General features: G+C 37.6%; 1 protein-coding gene across 2 annotated transcripts in view; it reads right to left on the bottom strand.

Annotated features, from left to right (window-relative positions):
• Positions 1-509: 509 nt before the first annotated feature.
• Positions 510-22217, bottom strand: part of RNASEH2B (ribonuclease H2 subunit B) — a 49420-nt gene continuing 27712 nt past the window's right edge. For both annotated transcript variants that reach the window (XM_026653655.2, XM_026653656.2), the window contains exons 5-11: positions 20713-20830; positions 13942-14006; positions 12074-12179; positions 8698-8779; positions 5525-5567; positions 3048-3128; positions 510-729 (exon numbers count right to left, since the gene is read on the bottom strand). In XM_026653655.2, the coding sequence (XP_026509440.1) occupies positions 622-729; positions 3048-3128; positions 5525-5567; positions 8698-8779; positions 12074-12179; positions 13942-14006; positions 20713-20830 (603 nt within the window). In that variant the 3' untranslated portion in view covers positions 510-621. The remainder of the gene's footprint in view (positions 730-3047; positions 3129-5524; positions 5568-8697; positions 8780-12073; positions 12180-13941; positions 14007-20712; positions 20831-22217) is intronic.

Genomic DNA, 22217 nt, shown 5'->3' on the forward strand with positions numbered 1-22217 from the left:
TTGTGGGCTAACAATTTCTGTGTAGCTGTTCAGGCTCAGGCTGGAATCCAAGCTCTGGGATCCTGTGAGGGTGGAAGTTCCCAGAGTTCAGGCTCCAGCCTGAGCCCAAACGTCTACACAGCAATTTTTTAGTCCTGGAGCCCGAACCAGCTGACCTAGACCAGCCAAGGGCTTTTTATCTCTGTGTAGACATACCCCAAGTGCCACAGCTTATCTAAAACTCAGCATACTTCTATGAATACAGAAAACACAACGAACATTTGTTTCATACATCAATTTATTATGCTATATTAGTTTTGTTATTTATTGCAATTACAACAAAAACAACGCAGGAATTCTGGTTGCAAAGATAACATGCCCTAAGCAGCTCTCACATCATGTGTTTTGACCAGGGCTAATAAGGAAACCTTAAGAAGCTGCTCTAGTCTGATTTTATACAACATGTAAATCTCAGAAATGTAACACACTCACTGAATCCAAAAATCCTGCTTCAAAATCCTAATTAGCTGACGGACTAAATAAACCAACAACAAAAAAACTCAGGGGACAAGGGTTAGCTTTAGAACAATAGTAACTACAAAAATAATTATGTACCAAAATATATGTTTTAGTTTCAAATCTTTATTTTCTTGCTTTAGTTTTTGCACTAAAGAAAGCAGACATGGTTTTCATTCCAGTCTTGTCAACTTTGGCCAGAGCTTTCTGAGCGGCAGACATCTTGCTAGTTGTCTGTTAAAGAAATGAGGTAAAAAGAGAAAAAAAGAAAAATTACTGAGCAAATCTACAGGAGGGGATGCTAATCTACAAACTCATACATACTGAAATCAATTAAAGGTTTGCTTGGTTTCTTAGTCTACAGTATGCCACAGGGAAAGATGATGTGGGATAAAATTGAAGGAAAAAAAACTTACAGTACAATTTTGAGATTTTTCAATAGAAAATAGTTGTCATGAATTATCTAACCACAAAGACAGAGAATCTGTTAAAAGAACAAGGAAGCAAAATATCTCTCCCTCCTGCAGAATGAGGTATCCTAACTCAAATGCTTACATTGGATAATCCTGGAGTGTACATTAACAGGAATAATGCATGCAACATAACAGATGCATACTGTACCCTGTGACTCAATCTCATGATTATGTTGTCAGCAGGCTGAATTACAGCCTTGCATTACAGATAATGAATAATTCACACTGATTTACTATCGAAATCTTTTAGAACAGTGAAATAAAGGGAAAGAGAGGAAAGGACACGAACGATGAAAGAGGTAACCAAGATTTGAAAAGCATGTTGAGGCCACTGGGACAGCTTCCTAGAGACTGTTACACCTAACACACATTTTATGTGCCACATTTTATAGAGCTGACCTCTTTCCTTTCTTACATTTTAAAATAGTATGCTTCACATCTCTAGCCATTTTCCCTATTAAGAAATCTTTGCATTGACCTTTCCTTCTGATAGTCCTCCTACTGTAGGACTTCACAATTTCACTCAATTTGGGTTCAGCTATGATGTTATGACAGGATAATGATATGCAACCAACAGTAAGACTGTCTGCATTACTTACAGTGCAAACAAAAACACTGCCAAAGTATTTTAAAAGTGCAGTACACTGAACAGAACCCACGAGCCAATTCATCCTTCCCAGATGCTCTTAACTACATATTTTGTTATTTCAGAAGTAAATCAAATTTAATATTAAAGCTTTCTTCAGACTTTTTTTGTATCTTTGTGCCAAGATTCAAAACTGCATGTACATTGTATGGGAGTGGGGAAAAAATGGAGCTTTTGAGTCATTTATCACAAGAATTTAGGGGCACTCCTGTACCTTCTTTTAAGGCTGTGGAACGCCCCCTTGGAATGACAAAATGGTAGACTCCATTGGACTTCCCTGAAAACTTGCATTGAAGCTGGTAAATTAGGCAGCTTGGTATTGATTTACTTTATTAACCCACACAAACAACTGCATCATACAAAATCTGTGGATAAATTAAGACCTGTTTGAAAATGTCTGGGAATTTAAATCAATGTTGCCTCCCTTGTCCCTTTTTTAAAATAATACAATAGCAAACTAATTGCACTACCACTTTCCATAATAAATAAATAAATAATAATAATCCTTTACATTGCTGTAGTAGCTTTCATCCAAGGGGCTCAGAAAGCTTCATAAACATTCACTAAGCCTTATAACATTTGTTAAGTAAGTGGCTATCTAAGGCCCACCACTAAAACCCAGTCACCTTTGCAGTTATTTAACATTACACTGCAACACTACACAACAGTTTAGGATGGGAAATTAAGACTTATCATGTCAAATGGAAACTGCAGGTAGAGTTTAAAGAAGCAGAATGTAATTGCTTTCACTAAATTTTTTCCAGGACTCTTGAATCAACACTTCTATGGTACCTCTTATGAAATGTGCCATGATAAATGGTGATAATATATGGTCACAACCTTCATTTTAAGCCTTTTTGATTGCTTCAAAATTTTCTGATCTGCCTTATTCACAAACAATTAAGTTTCTCAAAAAACTATTGACTGCTTTAGAAGATGTAGCAGGGGGTAAAATACCAGGAAGAGTAAAAGGACAGTGCTGCCGTGAGAACAAATGGATATAAACTGACCAAGAGTAAATTTAGGCTGGAAATTAGAAGAAGGTTCCTAACCATCAGAGGAGTGAGGTTCGGGAACAGCCTTCCACCTGGAGTAGCAGAAACAAGGAACCTAACTGGTTTCAAGATGGAGCTTGATAAGTTTATGAACAGGATTATATGATGGGGTTGTCTGAGATAGCAGGGAACTGGACTCAATGACCCAGGAAGTCACTTTCAGTCTTTGGTTCTTATCAAGGTGAACCCACCTACAATACAGTATATTGATTTTTATTCAGAACATGTTGAATGTACTTTCCGAAAACATCTATTTTATATTTGCTTTTCTGACTAAGAGGCAAATTGCAAAAAAGGGGGCTCCTGTATAACTATTTGACCAGTATTAAAACACGCTTTAACAAAATGTGAGCATGCACACACATAAAGCACATGTACCTTTTTGTTCTTGAGATCACTGCTATTAAACTTAGTATAGTCTTCTTCTGCTTCCACAGGTGCATCTGAGAATTTCCTTTTCTGAAATGTTAGAGTGATGAAGTTGCTCTGTCAACCACTACTGTGATGTACACACATTGAACGTTAACGCTGAAAAGGCCTGCGGGCTTTCTGGTGTAAGCTAGACACTGAAATGGCACAGGCAACTGAACAAGTAATATGCAATATTCATAACAGTCTCCTCAAGAAACAGGAGGATAAACAGTCTCTCTTCACTATTCAGAGAAGTTTGGTTAGTTTTGTAGGAAACACATTTTCTTCTCTTTTGCCCACAGAAGACTGATTTATAGAATCACTTACATACACATCTGAATTTCCATCCTTTGCCTTTAGTTTTTAATTCAGAGACTATGTGACTCATCTTTATGGATTAGTGCTAGAAAGTATTATCTACTGGCCAAGGAACAGGGGACAAAATTCAAGTCCTCATGGTCTCTTGGGACTGGAAAGCACCAAGCAATCCTACATTGGGAACAATGTCTAATCTGTTTGTTGCATACAACCTCTCTTGGGATCCTTACCTTCCACAATCTGGTAACGTTCATAGGTTGACTTGTTTGACATACACTGACTTGTTTTTGCTCAATGCTCTCCAATTTTAGTTCAGTGACAATCTAAGAGCTTAACTGTTCAAGTTGCTAGCTAGCCTTAACTACTATTGAAGTCAATGGAACTCAAGGGAGTTCAGCACTTGACATGATCAGGCCTTAAGAGTGCATGTTTTTTCCCTAAGCTGTGTGTATTTGGCATTTCACAAATGTAATGAGTGCTTTTTTTTTTTTTTTTAATTTTCAGAGTCAATTACCATTGCCTTAATATCCTGTGAAATCTGAGCTGTGGCCTTTCTAGTTTCTGTGCCAGAGTGAGTGATACTGCAAGTAACTTGAATGGTAACCATTCCATTTTAAATCCCTATTTTTCACTCTATTTATTGGCACTTGTGATCTCTCTCACTCTGGCACAAAAACCAGGTCTGCATCTTAGATTTCTCAGGCCCTTAGGACCAGATCCAACAGCAGCTTTTTTTTTTAGTTCAATTGGAGTTGGAGCAGGCCCTTTGGGAGGTAGTTTTCTTAAATGCTGCACTATAAGAACATTTTTAAATGACAGCCTAACAATAAAAGATGATGTCCCTCTTTTGGAATCTTCATGTTTTTAACTTTCAGTAAAACTTTTGCAGTTCAGCTCTAAGTGATCTTAAGTATTTTGCGTGGCTATGTATTATGATCTGTCAGTACCAGACTTCCTACCCTGAAAAGATATAGTGATTACAATGCAAGTTTGGTGGTTACAATTAATGGGATGGTTGGCATATGTCACATGAAGAATTCAGACTTCCTCAAAAAATCTTGTAATGGAAGAGTAAGCTTTGTAATATCCCCCAGCTAGTGGACATTTGTAGCTAAACTCTAAGGCTCCTCTGTCTCTCTCCCTTCGGACATTTATTTTAGATTATTATTTAACAAACAATTACTTTGTACTAGTAAGACACATACATCAGATCTGTCTTGATTTGTAGGAACCATACATTTTGTCCTTACAAACACCTGCTTTCACATAAAAGAAATTTTAAAATAAGCTAAAACAGAAGGTTTAAAGCAAATCAGATTTCACCTAATTTATGGCTTGGTCCTCTGAAGCAGTGATATAAAACATATTAAAGTAGCATTTTAGGCCCTGAACCTACAAAGATTTACACATGTGCTCAACACACCGTGAGCAGCCATGTGGAAGTCAATGGGACCGCAGACATTATTTCACAGTCAAACTATTGAACAAAATTCTAAAAATGGCTTTAGCTGTAATCACACTGCTGATTATTTTTAGAAGTCACTAGACCTTTCTAAAAACAGATTCTCAGCACTATCCAAACAGCATAATAGACATTCATACATATTGTATAATCCACATCACAAGAACGCTCAACAGAGTTAGTGTAACACCTAATGAATATCACTCGGCTCAAGACAGAATCAAAGGAATAAATTGTGGCCACAGTTACTTCCATGTGGTTGGATAGGTGTAACGTTTATGAAAAAGACATGAGGTCATATAGTTCCATCAACCTACCAACAAGAGAGGCTCAAATTTTTTGATTTTTCATTATAAAACAGTAAAAAAATATTGACAAAAATTGTTCCTGGTTTTTGACTAGCTACAAAGATGACTGAAATTTTGATGAATAAAAAATAGAAAAATATTTGGCAACATTTTTGTGATCCACCTCCCCCTATATTTCTGATCAGTGCTACTACAATGCAGGTTTGCTCCTTACTGCGGATTTTTTAATGCTTTGTCCAGTCTAGTTTTAATTGCCTCAAACATTTGAGAGAGACTAATCCACAACAAAACATATCTATCAAGAAGTTTTATTGTTATTCTATCTTAAAATTTTCCCTATCTTACTATTTTCCTACCTTTAGCGGGGGGTCTGCTTCTGGACTTGTAAGTTCTGGAAGCCTTCAGAATAAAAGATTTTAAGTTACAGTTTTCATATAGAAATAAATTAATATATTGGAATAAATCTTTTGAATATGTTAACTTCAAATTACATTACTCTCCCACAAAGAGGGCATCAATGCTAATCCCATCAGTCACCCTCAAAATATTTTCCACTTCATTTCATATTACTTTTATGACACACTAACGATGAGAGCCAAGTTTTCGAAAGAAGTGGCTAGCGGGGTGCCCATTAGGTTTAATCATCTTAGGTGACAACTGAAAGGGGCCTGAGTTTCAGAAAGTGTTGAGCAAACACCCTCTGAAAATCGGTCCCCTTTAATGGTGTCAAGTCAGACACCCAAAACTGAGGAAAACCCAAATTACTAGTTACTTCTGAAAAGTTTGGCTATGATCTGTGAAAAGATATTTTATGGACATTTTACACTTCTGAAGGGTAAACTCCTAGTACATTCCTAGGCCCTGATCCTACAATATGTTGCATGCAGACTGCACATGCACAGAGCCCCAGCAAAGCACCAGGGGATGCCACAGTCTTCTTGCAAACAATGAAGTGCAAGATCAGGGCCCTAATCCAGGATTACCTTCTGAATTCACCTAAGACACAATATAGGTTAGAGTTTAAATTAAGCCCCAGAAAAATTGCATTGGGATGGAGATAGCAGCTTATTGAGTGAGAATGGAGAGGCAGTGTAGCTTAATAGCTAGAGCACTACAGTGGAACCCAGGAGTTCTAGGTCCTATTCCTGGCACTGCAACTAGCCCACTGGGTGACTTGGGTAAGTAACTTCACCTCTCTCTGTCTCAGCATCTCCTCTATAAAATGGTGATAACAACAACGACCTTTGTAAAGCACTTTGAGATGAATGGATTAAAAGTGCTATGAAGGGCTAGGTATTATTATCATAATTATTAGTATATTTCTACTAGCAAAACATGCTGTTTACATTCACAACGCCAACCTAGATTTAATAAAGAGAGCTCCACTCCTCCTAAGAATGGCCATGCTGGGTCAGAACAATGGTCCATCTAGCCCAGTATCCTGTTTTTCGACAGTGGCCAGCGACAGATGCTTCAGAGAGAATGAACAAAACAGGGAAATTATTGAGTAATCCATCCTGTCAACCAGTCCTGGCTTCTGGCAGTCAGAGGTTTAGAGGCACCCAGAGCATGGGGAGGCATCCTTGACCATCCTGGCGAATATCTATTGATGAACTTATCCCCCACGAACATACCTAATTCTTTTTTGAACCTGGTTATAGCTTTGACATTCACAAAATCACATGGCAAACAATTCCAAAGGTTGACTGTGCGTTGTGTGAAGAAGTACTTCCTTTTGTTTGTTTTAAACTTGCTGCCTATTAATTTCATTTGGTTACCCTGGGTTCTTGTGTAATGTGAAGGGGTAAATAACACTTAATCACTTTCTCCAAACCCTCCATGATTTTATAGATCTCTATCATATCCCCCTTAGCCATCTGTCTTCTAAGCTGAACAGTCCCAGTCTTTTTTTAATCTCTCCTCATATGGAAGCTCTTCCATACCCCTAATCAATTTTATTGCCCTTCCCTGTACTTTTTTCCAATTCTAATATCTTTTTTGAGATAGAGTGACCAGAACTGCACATAGTGTTCAAGGTATGGGCATACCAGGTATTTATATAGTGACATGATATTTTCTATCCCTTTCCTAATGGTTCCTACCACTGTTAGCTTTTTGACTGCTGCTGCACTTCAGCAGATGTTTTCAGAGCACTATCCATGATGACGCCAAGATCTCTTTCTGAGTAGTGACAGCTAATTTAGACCCCATCATTTTGTACGTATAGTTGGGATTATGTTTTCCAATATGCATTACTGTGCACTTATCAACATTGAATTTCATCTGCTATTTTGTTGCCCACACACCCAGTTTTCTGAGATCCTTTTGTAACTCTTCCCAGTCAGCTTTGAACTTAACTATCTTAAGTAATTTTGTATTGTCTGCAAATTTTGCCACATCACTGTTTACCCTCATTTCCTGATCATTTATGAGTATGTTGAACTACACTGGTGCCAGAATAGATCCTTGGGGGACCCGCTATTTACTTCTCACTATAGTGAAAATCGACCATTCATTCATACCCTTTGTTTCCTATCTTTTAACCAGTTACTAATCCATTGAAGAACTTTCCTCTTATCCCATGCCTGAAGAACCTTTGGTGAGGGACCTTGTTTCAAAGTCTTTCTAAAAGTCCAAGTACACTATGTCCACTGGATCACCTTTGCCCACATTTGTCGATACCTTCAAAGAATTCTAATAGGCATGATTTCTCTTTACAAAAGCTGTGTTGATTCTTCCCCAATATATCATGTTCATCTATGTATCTGACAATTCTGTTCTTTGCTATTGTTGGCACTGAAGTTAGGCTTACTGGACTGTAATTGCCATGATTGCCTCTGGAGATTTAAAAAAAAAATTGGCATTACATTAGCTGTCCTCCAGTCATCTGGTACAGAGGCTGATTTAAGTGATAGGTTACACACCATAGTTAATTGTTCAACAATTTCAGATCTGAGTTCGTCCAGAGCTCTTGGGTGAATACCATTTGGTCCTGTTACTTATTACTGTTTAGTTTATCAATTTGTTCCAGAACTTCCTCTACTGACACCTCAATTTGGAACAGTTCCTCAGATCTGTCAACTAAAAAGAACGGGTCAGGTGTGGGAATCTCCCTCACATCTATGCGATGAAGACTGATGCAAAGAATTCATTTAGGTTCTCGGCAATGGCTTTGTCTTCCTTAAGTGCTCCTTTAGCACCTTGATAACTCATTGGCCCCCCAATTGTTTGGCAGGCTTCCTGTTTCTGATAAACAGCAAAACATTTTTTTAAAGTAAGTTTTTGTGTCTTTTGCTAATTGCTTTTCAAATTCTTTTTTGGCCTGCCTACTTATACTTCTACATTTGACTTGCCAGAGTTTATGTTCCTTTCTATTTTCTTCAGTAGGATTTGACATTTAATAAGTGACAAAAATATCTCTATCATTCACTGTAACTTAATGGTCAAAGTTACAGTATTCAATAGAAAAGGTCATTTGCAGAGCAATGTGTGTCATATAAAGCTAACAAATAATTAAAACAATACTTACTGTAAGTACTTAGATAGCTCAGCACTCAGATGTTCAGGAATATACTCTGATATTAAACCATGGGCATATCGTACATAGTCATCTGAAAGTTAAAAAAAAAAAGAAGTGATTTGGGGAAGAGAGAGTGCATCCATGTTATACAGTCACAGGACTTCTTTCCAATCCATGCTCTTGTATGTCACTATAACCCAGGATGATGAGCTAATGCTAAGAAACTACTAACAGACACGTGATCTTTCTCTTTGTTGAGTAGTTTATGTTATATGACACTTGTAGGTTTAATTAAAAAGCAAGGAGTTGCTATGCTTACTTTGTCAGCACAGATGTTATTAATCTCTGTGGCATGTACTTTACAAAACCTGTTTGCTTTCTGAGAACACTAAATATAATGTATTTTTTCTGCACAATTAATTTTAAAAAAATGCTGCAGAAGTAAAAAGCTGACTCAACAAAATGTGTAATCATTAATTTTAAAGCATCTGGATCCTACAATTATTTGGCAAGAGTTTCAGTACTAAAATATATTTCTGGCTTCAACTGAAAACAATTAGATGAGACAATGAGTCTATTTCAAAGCCTTGTACTTAATGTCAGTATTTTATGAAAAATGCCAAGGCATATCTAAACATCACTGGCAAGACAGGATAATTATCTGTGGAAATATGAACTACTAGAAGCTGTTTTCAGGACAGGGAACTCTTGCTATAAAAGTTTTTCTGGAAATCAAACCTTTGGCAACATGAAGTCCTAAAACATCTCTTTTTCTGTCCCCCTCCCCACAAACAAGGCTTAGATTCTCCAAACTCTTCTTGATGTCAATGGGGCTATTAGAGAGTAACTTTACTCACATGCATAAATGTTTGCACAAGCAGACCCCAAGCCAATATCTTGCCTCTTAATTAGCCTTAAAATAGCCAAGCACTTCAGCCCCACCCCCACTCTCCCCAGAACTATATGGAAGCATTTGGTAAACCAGCTCCCAGAGTAGCAAAGATGTATTTCTCCTGTGTCAGAGATGGTTTGTTACACACAGTTACATGAAGTTTTGTAATAGCACGAAGCAAATTGGTGCCAAAACAGATAAAATTAATAAACTGGCCCCAGTGTGCACATTTTAGCTATACTGGCACCAGTTTCCTGTGTGCTTTACAACAAAAAAAAGCAGATTTGTTTCTCAAGTATTTCCTCCTTCCTTAACCCCCTTTGGCATCCAAAACCATAAAGGAGCGGTCCAGATCCAACACACTGATTCTGAACTTCACCCTTATACCCAATCTATACCTAAACAGAGATGTTCTTGTTATCTTGCTCTTCTTTTTATGGCACTGAATTGTTAGGTCAAGTCAGTTACTACAGCAATTCTTCTCTTCTGTCAGACCCAGATATGAGGCTGCATCACCCCCACCCTCCAGAAATCTTCACTGGCTTCCTTATTTATTTAAAAATCCAATACAGAGTTTTCCAAGGAGTTCCTGCTGCCACCCTAACCCATACCCTAACTCTTAACCTGCCACCATCTTTTCCGTTTATTCAGGCCATTTGCTTCTTTTCTCAAATGTCAGAGAATTTTGTATATCCCTTCCTTGTCTTCTCCCACACTGCTCTCACCATATGAAATAGCCTCCCTAATATATATATATAGCCTCCCTAATATATATAGCCTCCCTAATAGCAAATCTCATCTCAAATCCCATCTCTTCTCCCTGGGTTATATGACTCCCAACCTTCCTCTCTAATAAAACATTCAGATCCTAAATGCTAATCCTTCCTTGTTTCCCTGGTACTCATTCTCCCATTGGATGCCCTACAACACTTCTGCCTTACCAACAGATGCTACTTGGCGGTTATTACTGTAATCTACACAGCTGCATTTACAGGTAGACAGTGAAGATTTCTGCCATACTCTTGAATCAACAACTGTATGCAAAAATAAATTGCACTCTCTTATCACTGAATGATGATAAAAAATAAGTGTTGAGTAAGTTCCCTTTGACTTTCTGCCATTCCCTTTGCTACATACAGTAGTTAGAGAGACTTTAGAACCTCCTCCAAAACTGATCTACCTTTAACTCACAATATTCCCTCCTTCAATGTAGTTCTTTTAAATCTAGACCCCTTTCAATGGCAAAACTATAATAAAGAATATACACACCTTCCTGTAAGGTAGGAGGATACAAGACAAAACATTGTAGATTGAGACTAACAATAAATTTACCAAAGATAACGGTTAAATATAGTAAAGATGGACCTGATCTGACAGTTGCAATTTCCTTTTATTTAATTAATGTTTTTGGAAGTAATAAAAAGTTACTGTAAAGGCACGCAAGTCTCTCAGCACCACCTCCTTTTTGAAACTACATATTATAATGCACCCCCTATAAAACTGTCTAGATGGCTCTTAAATCTCATTTATGCTTTTTCCTTTGATATCATTACTTGATAACTCGTTTTCCACATACTCAGTACTCAGAGTTCAAGAAGCCTGCCACGATTACCTGCTCCTTGTTCCCTTATTTTTAGATTGCATGCAGGCTTCTGAACCCCCTAGTAAAGTGAATCATCTCCTTTGCTTAATTTGCTCTAATTACTTCCTGAATTTGAAATTTCTTCTCTTAAAATTTTGATATTTTTCTTCATCATAGTGCATATTCTGAAGGGCATATCTAGGATATTTCATAATCCAACCCCTCTGTGACACTGTCCTCAGGAAAAAAGGTGATCAAAATAATGGTGAAACTTTACAACTTAATGATTATGGTAATAACACTAACACTTTGGGTGGGGTTTTCAAAATCACCTAAATGATTTAGGAACACAAGTCGTAGTGACTTTCAGTAGGACTTGTGCGCACAAAGGCACTTTTGAAAATCCCCCTTTATATTGTGTGTATTCAATATATTATTAAATCATAATTTATATGATGTGAGTATATATAATATAACTATGCCTATACATACTGTATAGAGATAATTCATATCTATTATACAAGATAACACAAGATGCACATTCTCTCTCTCTCTGCATAATCATTGCACAGGAATATGATCCCAACTTGAGTATTTGTTCTCTGAGCACATCAATGAATAGGGATGGTTTGCTGAATTGGCGCCTCAATTAGATCTCACTAGAAGCTATTCAGAACCTTTCACCCTGTACATTTGGTGCATTATACAGTTACCATGTTTCAGAAACCACAGAACTCAAAACAGTCATGGCACCACTACAGTAACTACACTAAAAACATTTTGGGCAAGAAATATTTTTAAATGTTTACAAACCATTTAAAATTATTGTTAGATTCTAGCTGAGCATCTAAGCTGCAGGTATCTTATTACATAAAGATATATTTCGTTACAACTACACTTAGTTTTCTTACCTTCTTTAATATCTGTGATTTGTTTGCCGCTGATAAATGTAGCCGATTGCACCCTTCCACCCACACATACATTGCTGCTTTTAAGTACTTTCACTGTCTGGTTGACCTATAAGGAGCCACAGATTGAAATGTCTAAATCAACGTTGTTATGTACGTGTGTTAATACAGTGACAAAGCCCTTGTAATTTGGTTTAAAGCACATAAAATGCTCAAGTTATGAACTGTGATGAAACTTAATATACATCTGTAATGACTAGCATATGATCTCGAAAAATTAAGGATCCCGGGTGTTCCGGCCTGCTGCCTTTGAGACATGGCAGCTAGATTTGCAGCTCCACTGAGACGGGCTGGAATTTACAGTTGGAGCAGCCATGGATTTTACAGATGATTCATGCACCTGCTCAGAAAAGCAAGGGTTTTTCCATTTCTATTGGAATGGGAATGGAGTCCTGAACAGGAATGGAATGTAATCACCAGGATTCTGTAGGCCAGGGCATTGTCAGATTCAATATAAGAGAGATTGTCAATAGAGAAAGATCCGATTTTGTTTGGAGGTCACGGAATCCGTGACTTTAACAGACCTCCATGACTTCTTTTACTTCAGCCCACGGGGCTGGAGAAGCTGTCAGCTCCTGCCCAGGAGCAGCAGTGGGGCTGGAGTAGTGGTCGGTGGTCACCCCCTGCCACAGGAGCAGCAGCTGGGCTGAGTCAGCCCCCGGGGCTGGAGAAGCTATCAGCCCCAACCCAGGAGCAGAGGCAGGGTGGGAGCAGCGGCCAGCCCCACGCGGGGCTCCAACTGTTAGTTCCCCCCGACCAGGTATTTTTAGTAAAAGTCACAGACAGGTCACAGGCTTCCTTGAATTTTTGTTTATTGTCCATGACTTTTACTAAAAATACCCTGAGAAAATCTTAACCTTATCAATAGATCAAGAACAGTATAACAATATAACAGGCACCTGCAAAAACATAAATATTCAGCCATTGATGTGAAAATGAATATCAGAGATGTGAAACTATATAGGCTCCTCCAGTGATATTTTTCCCTTATACCAGTCTTGGAAAAATTCCACTCAACCCAGACCAGTACTTTCTTTAACAGGCAAAACACTATTGTTATCCCCGCACCCTTTCCATGATCATGGCAAAAGGTGGGAAGTAGATTTTGTACTTGGGTTGGTAAATGTTAATGACAATTTTTCAAGGCTCCCTTACAACTTGTGACTGACATACATTTAATCATGTTCTCTGATGGATGCCGTTGCAGTAGATCTATTCTGATTAAAATCATCTGCTTCTTTGTGTACAGCAGTGTGGACAAGTAGAGCTTACCTGACAGTACAATTTCGTTTAGGCACAGAGAGTGTGGGCAGGCTTGTTTCACGGGAGATGCATAGTTGCACGACCCCAACAGTATTAGGGGAGACAATGTAGAGAGGTCATGAGGAACAGAGCTGTTGCATCAAATCACAGCAGTGTTCAAAGTGTGCTTCCCTCCACGTTTGGCCAGCTCTGCTGGCTGCTATGGACTAGGGAGGGAGAAATGGTCATAGCCTTGCCTCCTTCCCATGCTTTACGGCAAAGAGCAGTCAATGAGCTCAGGGACAGCATAGAAATAGCAATTGTAGCCTACCCTGGACCTTTCTGCGCCCGTGCAGGGACCAGCCACAGTCTGGTTACGTCTAAGAGGGAATCTGCTAGAAATCTGCTATTTCCTTAACACTTTATATTTGTCACATTCTAAAGTATGACAGCTTTATTGACTTTGAATTTACTCACGTTTTGGGATTCAAATATAATGTGAAGAACCTTCTTATTATTTTAAATTTTGAACAAAAAAGCTCTTTAAAAGCAAAAGAGAAACATATTACCTTTTTCTTTAACCACATCAATGTCTTCTCTTGGCTGTACTTATAAAATTTCTTATTGCCAATTTCTGGGATAAAACAAAACAGGGGAATAAAGCCATAATTGGTTTTCATTTTCAATACATTAAAAACTCAAAAGATGCACATAAGGCATGGAAGTTATTTCATAGTTTGCACATGTCATCAGGGTAATAATACTTAAAAATATTGGAAATGCGGACAAACAACACAGCAAGCTGATGTTCACAAATCCATGCAACTTGATAATTGTCTAATTTTCTCTAATTAACCCTAATCCAGCAAAGCACGTGCATTATTTAAGTATATGAATAGTCTCAGTCCCAATGGTTTCAAAAGTGGCTTCAATGAGACTATTTACACGATCAAAGTTGAGCACATGCTTAAGTGCTTTGCTGAATCCCTTTTGACACATGCCAACAGACGGTTACATTTATAAGTGATATGGTCACAGCTGTTTTTTTCGTCTCAGGTTCAGTTCCCAGTCAATTTGTTGTCAAGCCTCATGTCTTAAACCTGGACTTTGTAAACAGATGCATCTGGCAGCAAAGGCAGAAAAAAGAATGATTTACAAAAAATATTTTACTGTCCTTCCAAGCATTCTCCCCCAAAGACTCATAGGATGGTGGATAGCAACATTTTCTTTTTCATCACCTCCTTCTGCTTCGAAATAATTTAACATAAATGTCAAAGCAAACAAGTTGTAGTTCTTAAAAAAAAGTGAAACACGCAAATTATTTGGGGAAGGTTATTTTATCTATTATTTGTTAAGCACAATATAAATTAATTATGATATATGTATTAAAAATATTTTCCATGTCTGCAACTATGAGAGCATAAACATTCATTGCTGATGAATGATTAGTTATCTGGGTGTGCTGGGGCAAACGCGAGAGGAAATTACAAAGGTTTCAGGAAAATTTCAGCATAGAACTGCACACTAAATTAATAGTGCATAAAGTCAGGAAATTGAATGAAATGTTTAATAAGATGATATAGGAGACTTTAGAACACACAACAGTTCATTCTTGCTCTTTAACAGGTATTTCAATAGGGTTTAATAACCTATATAACATTACCATAAATACTTACATCTGTTTTAAGTAATTTAAAAGGTCTGATACCATACTCCAGCACTAGGTTCATGGAGTTTCTTTCCCTCCCTGCAAACAACCAACAATGCTTTATTTATGGTTCTTTCCGCATTTCCTTCTTTGAGGTGTATCTTGGCTCTTTCACATTGCATACAAATATCTAATTGTTATGTACTTTTTGTGTGTGCATAGCAGGGGGTGGTGAGGGGCTGGGGGAATGTTACATACAAGATATAGTTTAATTTCACCTAGACCATTGTAGAAGAATAAAAAAGGAAATACTTTTACATAGCAAAAAAGAAAAGAAAACTCCAAATACTATCCTTCATTTTATAACTGATCCATTGCAGATAAAGTAGTTGGCTGCGATATTGTTGGCTACAGCCTTTTGGGACTCAAAAAAAAAGTTTTTAAATGGGTCTTAAAAGAAAATAAGTTTGATAGAAGCAGAAAAGGGATACATGAACCTGTTGCTCAAAGAAACTAACATGATTTAGGTCCAAGAATATAATGTACAATTTTTGGATTTCCCTTATCTGAGAAAGTTCGAGGAGAGGACATCCTCTTGCCATCCTCCCCCAATCCATGTTGAAAAATAGTTCAAGACCAGATTTCCAGGCAGAATCCCCAAACAGCATGAATCAGAGTGACTCAGTTAGGGAAGGAAATGTAGAATTGTGAAGCCATTTTCATTAAAACATATGAAAAATAATTACATTGAACCCTTCAGAGATCACTTTGTTTGAAAGTACTTTATGCACTTGACAGTTTGTACTATTAAATACTAGGAACTGACAATATTTGAGACCTCTGAAGAATTGAAATGAGTTGTGAAAGTCACAAACTGCTGACAAAAGGATTCAATACTGGAACATGGATTTTACATGTAATGCACATTTGATATTGGTGAGATTTAGCGACTATGTTTGATAATATGAGAATATATTGGAAAGGCTTTTGTTCCCTAACGTGTCTGGTGCCTATAAAACTGGTCTGAGACATCTGGAAAGATTGGGTTTGAGAAATACAAATGGAATATAAGTGGTTCTACAATTAAATAATATGTTCAGCAATTGGGTAATCGCTATGTATACTTGGAAGTTTCCCTGATGTATTGTTGAGCAAACTGCCTAAAGCACATTTTAACATCTATTTTCTCAGTGTTTTCCATAACTCAGAAACTCTTATGGCCCCTTTTTTCCTACCTTCTGGGAATACAAGCTTGGCAATATTACTTAGCTATTCTAATCAGGTAAGTTTTCTTGGCTCTTCATATTAATCACATCAGACAAGATCACAGTGCAACTTTTGCCTTGCAAAACGAAACAAAGAGTTACACTCACAAACTGAAGTTCATAACCCTTCATTAATCCTTTTCTATCATAGTCTCTCCCTCATACATGAACTTATTTTGAAACAATCCCCCTCACCTAGATCTAGTGAACAGAAAGAAGTAATTTCCTCTACCAACGAAGCAGGTGAATGCAAGTTCAGAGTGGTTTTTACACAGAAACAGAACTCTGACTGCTTCAGTGCCCTGACCGCTGGGTGCCAGGCAGGGGGACTTCTTAATGTTAGCCCAGCAAGTGTAAACTATCAGTGCTCTAGGTTCAGAATTTACTACCCGGATTCCCAGTGCTAGTTATGCTTTTTTTTTTATTTGTTAAGCACTGCCACCATGTTCAGTGCTGTCCACAACACAAATACTTCTTGCCCCAAGGAGCTTACTCTCAAATAAGGTAGAGTACACAGAGCAATGAGAGGCCTTAGTAGAGAAGCACTAGATTCTTTAAAAAATGCATTAGTCATAATACCAATAGTTCTTGTAAACACTAGAGAAAGTAAATCTTTAAGAGTGATTTGAATGACAAGTGAGTAGTGGGTTGGTGGAAAGGAAACTTGAGACGCGATGAACAGCCCCGAGTGTATTTGTTACATATTAATGTGTGTGGTGCTGTAAAAGAGAAAAAATAGCTAAAATTCTTGCTCCAAGATACAATCCATAAAACAGACACAAATGGGACAAGCAGCACTTGGAGACCCAGAAATGGTTATGACTAAGAACGTTGTATAAAAACCACTGAATTAAAGTCAATCACATTTTTACATATTTCAAAACAAAATATAAAGATGCTGGCTTTCAGAGTTTGTTGCCAGTTGCTGAAATGGCTATACATTATATAAAATTATATGCATACATATTTTATGTATAAACAAAAGTAAATACTTCCCATTTGTCTAAAGGAATAAAGGCGCTTCTCAGAGGTTGCTTTGTTGTACTATAACTGCATATATTATTTACAGAACTAACACTGAGATAAGGTTAAGAAAGAAGAACTTTTTATGGTAACCACTATTATATTTTTGCTAAGAAATAATATATATATATATTTTTTTTTCCAAAGGGCTACATTGTGATTTATACTAGGCATTCATGCAAGGGAATAACCCACTCCTCCTTATTACTCCTATACAGACTTTCTAGTCTGGGTGGCTCAGGAGTAAACCAGGTTATTCCCTCAGTGGAGTAGGTGGATAGAACCTTGGCTTCTCCTCCTCCACTCGCTGACCAGCATGGGGGTGGGGCTGAGGAGACTGTAATTTACTTTTGGTACAAACCAGCAGTAAAATTACTACCACTCCAGAGCAAGGAGGAAGCAGGGAGAAACAGTGACCCGGAGGCATATCTGTGTGTCACACTGCCTTCTAGGGTTACTCATGGGGTAGCGCAGATTTTGCGCTACCCCTTTGTCTAGGCTTTTGTGCCCAAACTCACAATCTAGCTCTAAAGTAAACAGTCATTCATATCTGCTAAAACTATGTGCAACGTGAGCCTTTCTGAAGAGTTAGTTTTGAAACCAAACAAAATAATCTGCAACTCAGAACGGTAAATCTGAGCACTGACCTGGGACCCGATGCTGTGCACCTTCGACTACCACTGAAAGGCCTCTACAGACAAGACTTCCTGCTTTCATCCTTTGACGTGTGTATCATTTCTTTAGTTGTTTACCCTCTTTCGCAAGCTAAGCACAGGTTTCCAGCCAGGCCCACAGCTGGGTTACTTTATTTGTTGTACGTGTAACTGGGAATAGTAAGGACACTTTCTCCTTTCTTAATGAAAGTTTACTTTGTGTCCCAGAATTTCTTTCATCTATGTCGCCAGGCTGAGGCTAAGGAAGATAGAAATCTAATTTCCTTCCACCTTTGCTTTATAATTAAATCCTCTCATTTCTGGCAGCAGCCAGTATCCATTCAGTATTCCTGGTCACAACAAATAGGTAGTAACAGTGTTATCAGTATGTTCTCCTTTGGTCCTGCTTTCTCACTGCAATAAAGGTGACTATTTTCAATGGAAGAATGTCCTACTTTATGTTCAAATGAAGCTTTTTAGGAAGAAATGGCTGAACACATGCAACACAACCCTTACCTATAAGGACAGAACATCATCTCATATTGTGAGAATATATCTGGTTCCCTAAAAGTTCAACATGCCTCTCCAGGTTATTGTTTCATGTAACTTAACAGTAAGTGATACAAGTTTTAGTATTTTTCTTCTGTTTGTGGTGCTTATTGTTCCATTGTTACTTTTCAATTCTTTGGTAGTTATCCTTGTAACACTGCCTAAATCTTCCCTCCCAAAGCTGTCAATGACAACTGCAGCCTGCCATTGCTACAGGAATTGGTTCAAACAAGGCTTCTTGTTCGCATACCTTAGCGCCTTGTAGGTGCTCTACACAGCATAGAAATAGAAAAACTGGTTGATTTTTTTTTAATGGAAAAAGAAGGCCAATGTGGAAGATTCTGTTTTCTCTAACTTCTGTATCCTTCTTGAATGATTACCTCTCCATTCAGTCAGGAGGTCAGCACAGAAGGGGGCCCCTATCTGAAAGACAGGACCCTTCGTGATTTTTACAAGTCTTAAATTTTCAGACGATATTGCTATGAATTATGAAGGCTCTTTTCCATGTCTGCCAAGCTTGTGCTATGAAAAAAGCCATGCATTTAAATGTATCTAACAAACAGTTAGGGCCATATGTTGTCTTCAACTGACACACGAACTCCCAATAATATCAATGGGAATTCTGTGTAAAGATCAAGGACAGTATGTGTATACCCTTGACAGATGGAGTTGATTCAGGTTTTCTTTAATACAGTTTATCACCTCATTCTACCAACACCCCTTTCAGAACAAAGCTCGCAATAGCAGACAACTGCTGACTTTTTTTAAATAAATTTTTCTTTTTACTTAATTTTAACACCACACCATAAACTTGTGCAAAACTATAGGCACTTGTGCTGTCTCTTCTCCTTTCCTGAAATGCCTCTCACAGCCCATCCCAGCTTGGGCCTGCTTACTCTCCATATACTGCGCTTGTAATTCACAGGGGACACTGGTGCCACTGCTCCTTAGTGGACCATCCAACTGGCAAAAGAGTCACTCCAAGACCCATGTGATGCTTACCAACAGAAAAAGAGATATTGCTCACAGGATAAGGGAACCACTCGGATTCCTTTTACAACTTTAATGATATATCATTTTTGATGCCACCAAATGGTGGAACGGTATGTTACTAATTTAGAGCTGCAGTATATAATTTCAGCCAAGTGCAACACCTTTTAAAATACTGAAATAAAGATCACTTATAAAAGGAAGCCCCATCATTCCTTAAACAACCACTGAAGTGCAGTTCTACTCTGAGCCAATGACATTGAGGGGGGTTACATGTTTATTGTCTCAATGTTTTTCAGATCAAACATTTATAAATGAAAAGCTGGTTGTTTCACTTGCCAACCCTGCAAACTCAACCTGGAATGTAAACACAAGCTAGGTTCTTTCTATCACACATATCACCCAAAGTAACAGAGCTTCTACATGCTCAATTAGGCCTTCAGCAATACCTGTGCAACTGCAATATACAAGTGTAACTGAGTAAACAATTCTGTTGCTGATGCAAAAGAAGTAATAAAATCCAGCTCATTCACATGTAATTTGGCAAAAACAGCCCAACTAACCAGAATAAAAGCAATAAAAAACATTTTATTGCTAAGATCAACAGATATAACTCACAAAATGATGAGCATGGTGGTGCTATTATTACGTAGTCACTTTTCAGCGTAAACTCGCACTTTTAAAAATCTTCAAGTATTCCAGTAGAGTACAGTTTTGATTAATCTTTAGTAAGACCCCCTCCTCTACTGAGAAAGCACTCTTGCTGATCCCTGATTTCATTGTAGTTGTGGTGGTTATAGTTGCAGTCATAGAAATGCACAGCCACATACATACACAGTTAAAAAATAAAATTAAAAAATAGAGCCGTACCTGAGATACAAGTTATAAACAAAAGAGAAAGGTTTAATTTGCCAAACATGGCAATTACTTTATGGAGGGAAAACTTTTTGCAAATTTAGGAGAATGATCAACCACATGAATGGATTCCAATAATAAAATGCAGCAGGACATGTGGCAGATTACATTGGCACACCAAAGATGCTTGGTGAAACAAGACATAAAAGCCAGTGCCTAGTGCTGTTGGCTTAGCATCAGAGTGGCTTCTAGTCCCACTGTGCAGAGGTCAACTGAAACAAATAAATACACCCTTCAGAACCAAACATTAGCTGAAGAATTAGTCTGTTAGCTAAATTAACATCCCAAATCTTGTACCTTTTTCTTCTATCACATGATGTAGTGAGTCCATAACTCTTGCACACTGTAGCAACATCGTACAGCTAGAAAATTCTGAATCAACCACAACTTGATCCAGTGGTTGGAACTTTCCTTTCTGAAAAAAAAAAAAAAAATCAAAGGGATTATAGAAACATTACTGTCAACAATAGCAAAAATATAATAAACCATTAAATGTTTTATGGCTAATGCCTTAAACCAAGGATTACAAAGACTGGATTGCTAGTAGTACCACGACATATTCTGTTTACAGAGCAACAAACTATAAAGAAATATTTCAAAACCCTAAATACTTACAAAGTACTGAACTTTTCAATTAGTGTGCTTAAAAAGGTCCAGTTGCAAAACATCATGGAGACAAACAAATGCAAAGTACAGAGGGTTTACTTTGGAAGATGACAGCATGTTACAGTAGTTAATGTGTACCAACAGCTTTTCTAGACACAACCTGCTGGATTAAATTCAGCATCATAACTTTCATTCAAATTTTGCTTTTTCCCTTTCCATAAAGAGGAATCTCAGAGGAGCAGTGCATCTTAAGGAACATAGTGCTAACCTTTCATCTCTGGAAAGTGAGTTCCAGTTTGGCCTAAAGTCTTACATAAAGTGGTTTTGGCACAGCTTAAATAGCACTGTACACGACAGAACCATCAAACAAATCTAGCCTTTGCCAGACATTACAATGCATAATTATTCAGCACAGTTTGGCACAATTGGCAGCTTTCCCTTTGGAAATCTCCCTGAGCACATCAGTACAAAGGCTCAGTTAGCTCTCCATCCTTAGAGTGAATGGTCTCTAAGGGCCAAAGCTGAAGTCATTATGCTGGTCAGGGTGACAAAAAAACACTTGCGTAAACCGCATTCATTATTAGAGAATAATCTCATTGGAGCAATCAGAGAATTCATAAAATAACCAACTGAAATGTACAAGGTGCAAAACAAAACAAAGGATTTCTATTTGTTTCTAGTGCAGAAAAAAGTAGAGATAATCAAAATAAGAAAACGATTACAAGAATAAAACAATACATTTATATTAAAATTAATCTGTGGATAAGGTTTTCAAAAGGCTACTAAATCTGAATGAAGTGTGGTACATGGAAAGCCACTGAAGGTATTCTTCTATAACTGTTTATAAGAATGTGGACTACTATAAAGACTGTGATGGACTACATTACTATAAAGCATACATATTTATGGTTACCCTATCATAAAACGATGAAACATTTCCAACACAATATAGGTTAAATTACTGATTAGAAATATCAAGCAGGTGTTGACTGCTAAAAGAACATGCATAAAAGATTTTGTATCCTCAATCCACAACTTAAAAGCATAAAGAAAATAATTCCCTCCCATCCATATACTTTTTCTTCATTGAAACAGTAACAGGGAATCTTAGAGGGAGAAACAAGAAATAGGTACTGAAGGAAAGAGAAGCCTTTCAGATAAGTAACCTGAATTTACTGCCTCCATTTGGCATGATT

This window comes from Terrapene carolina, unplaced genomic scaffold, assembly GCF_002925995.2.
Source record: "Terrapene carolina triunguis isolate 2854851 unplaced genomic scaffold, T_m_triunguis-2.0 Scaffold142, whole genome shotgun sequence".
NCBI classification, from domain to species: Eukaryota; Metazoa; Chordata; order Testudines; family Emydidae; genus Terrapene; species Terrapene triunguis.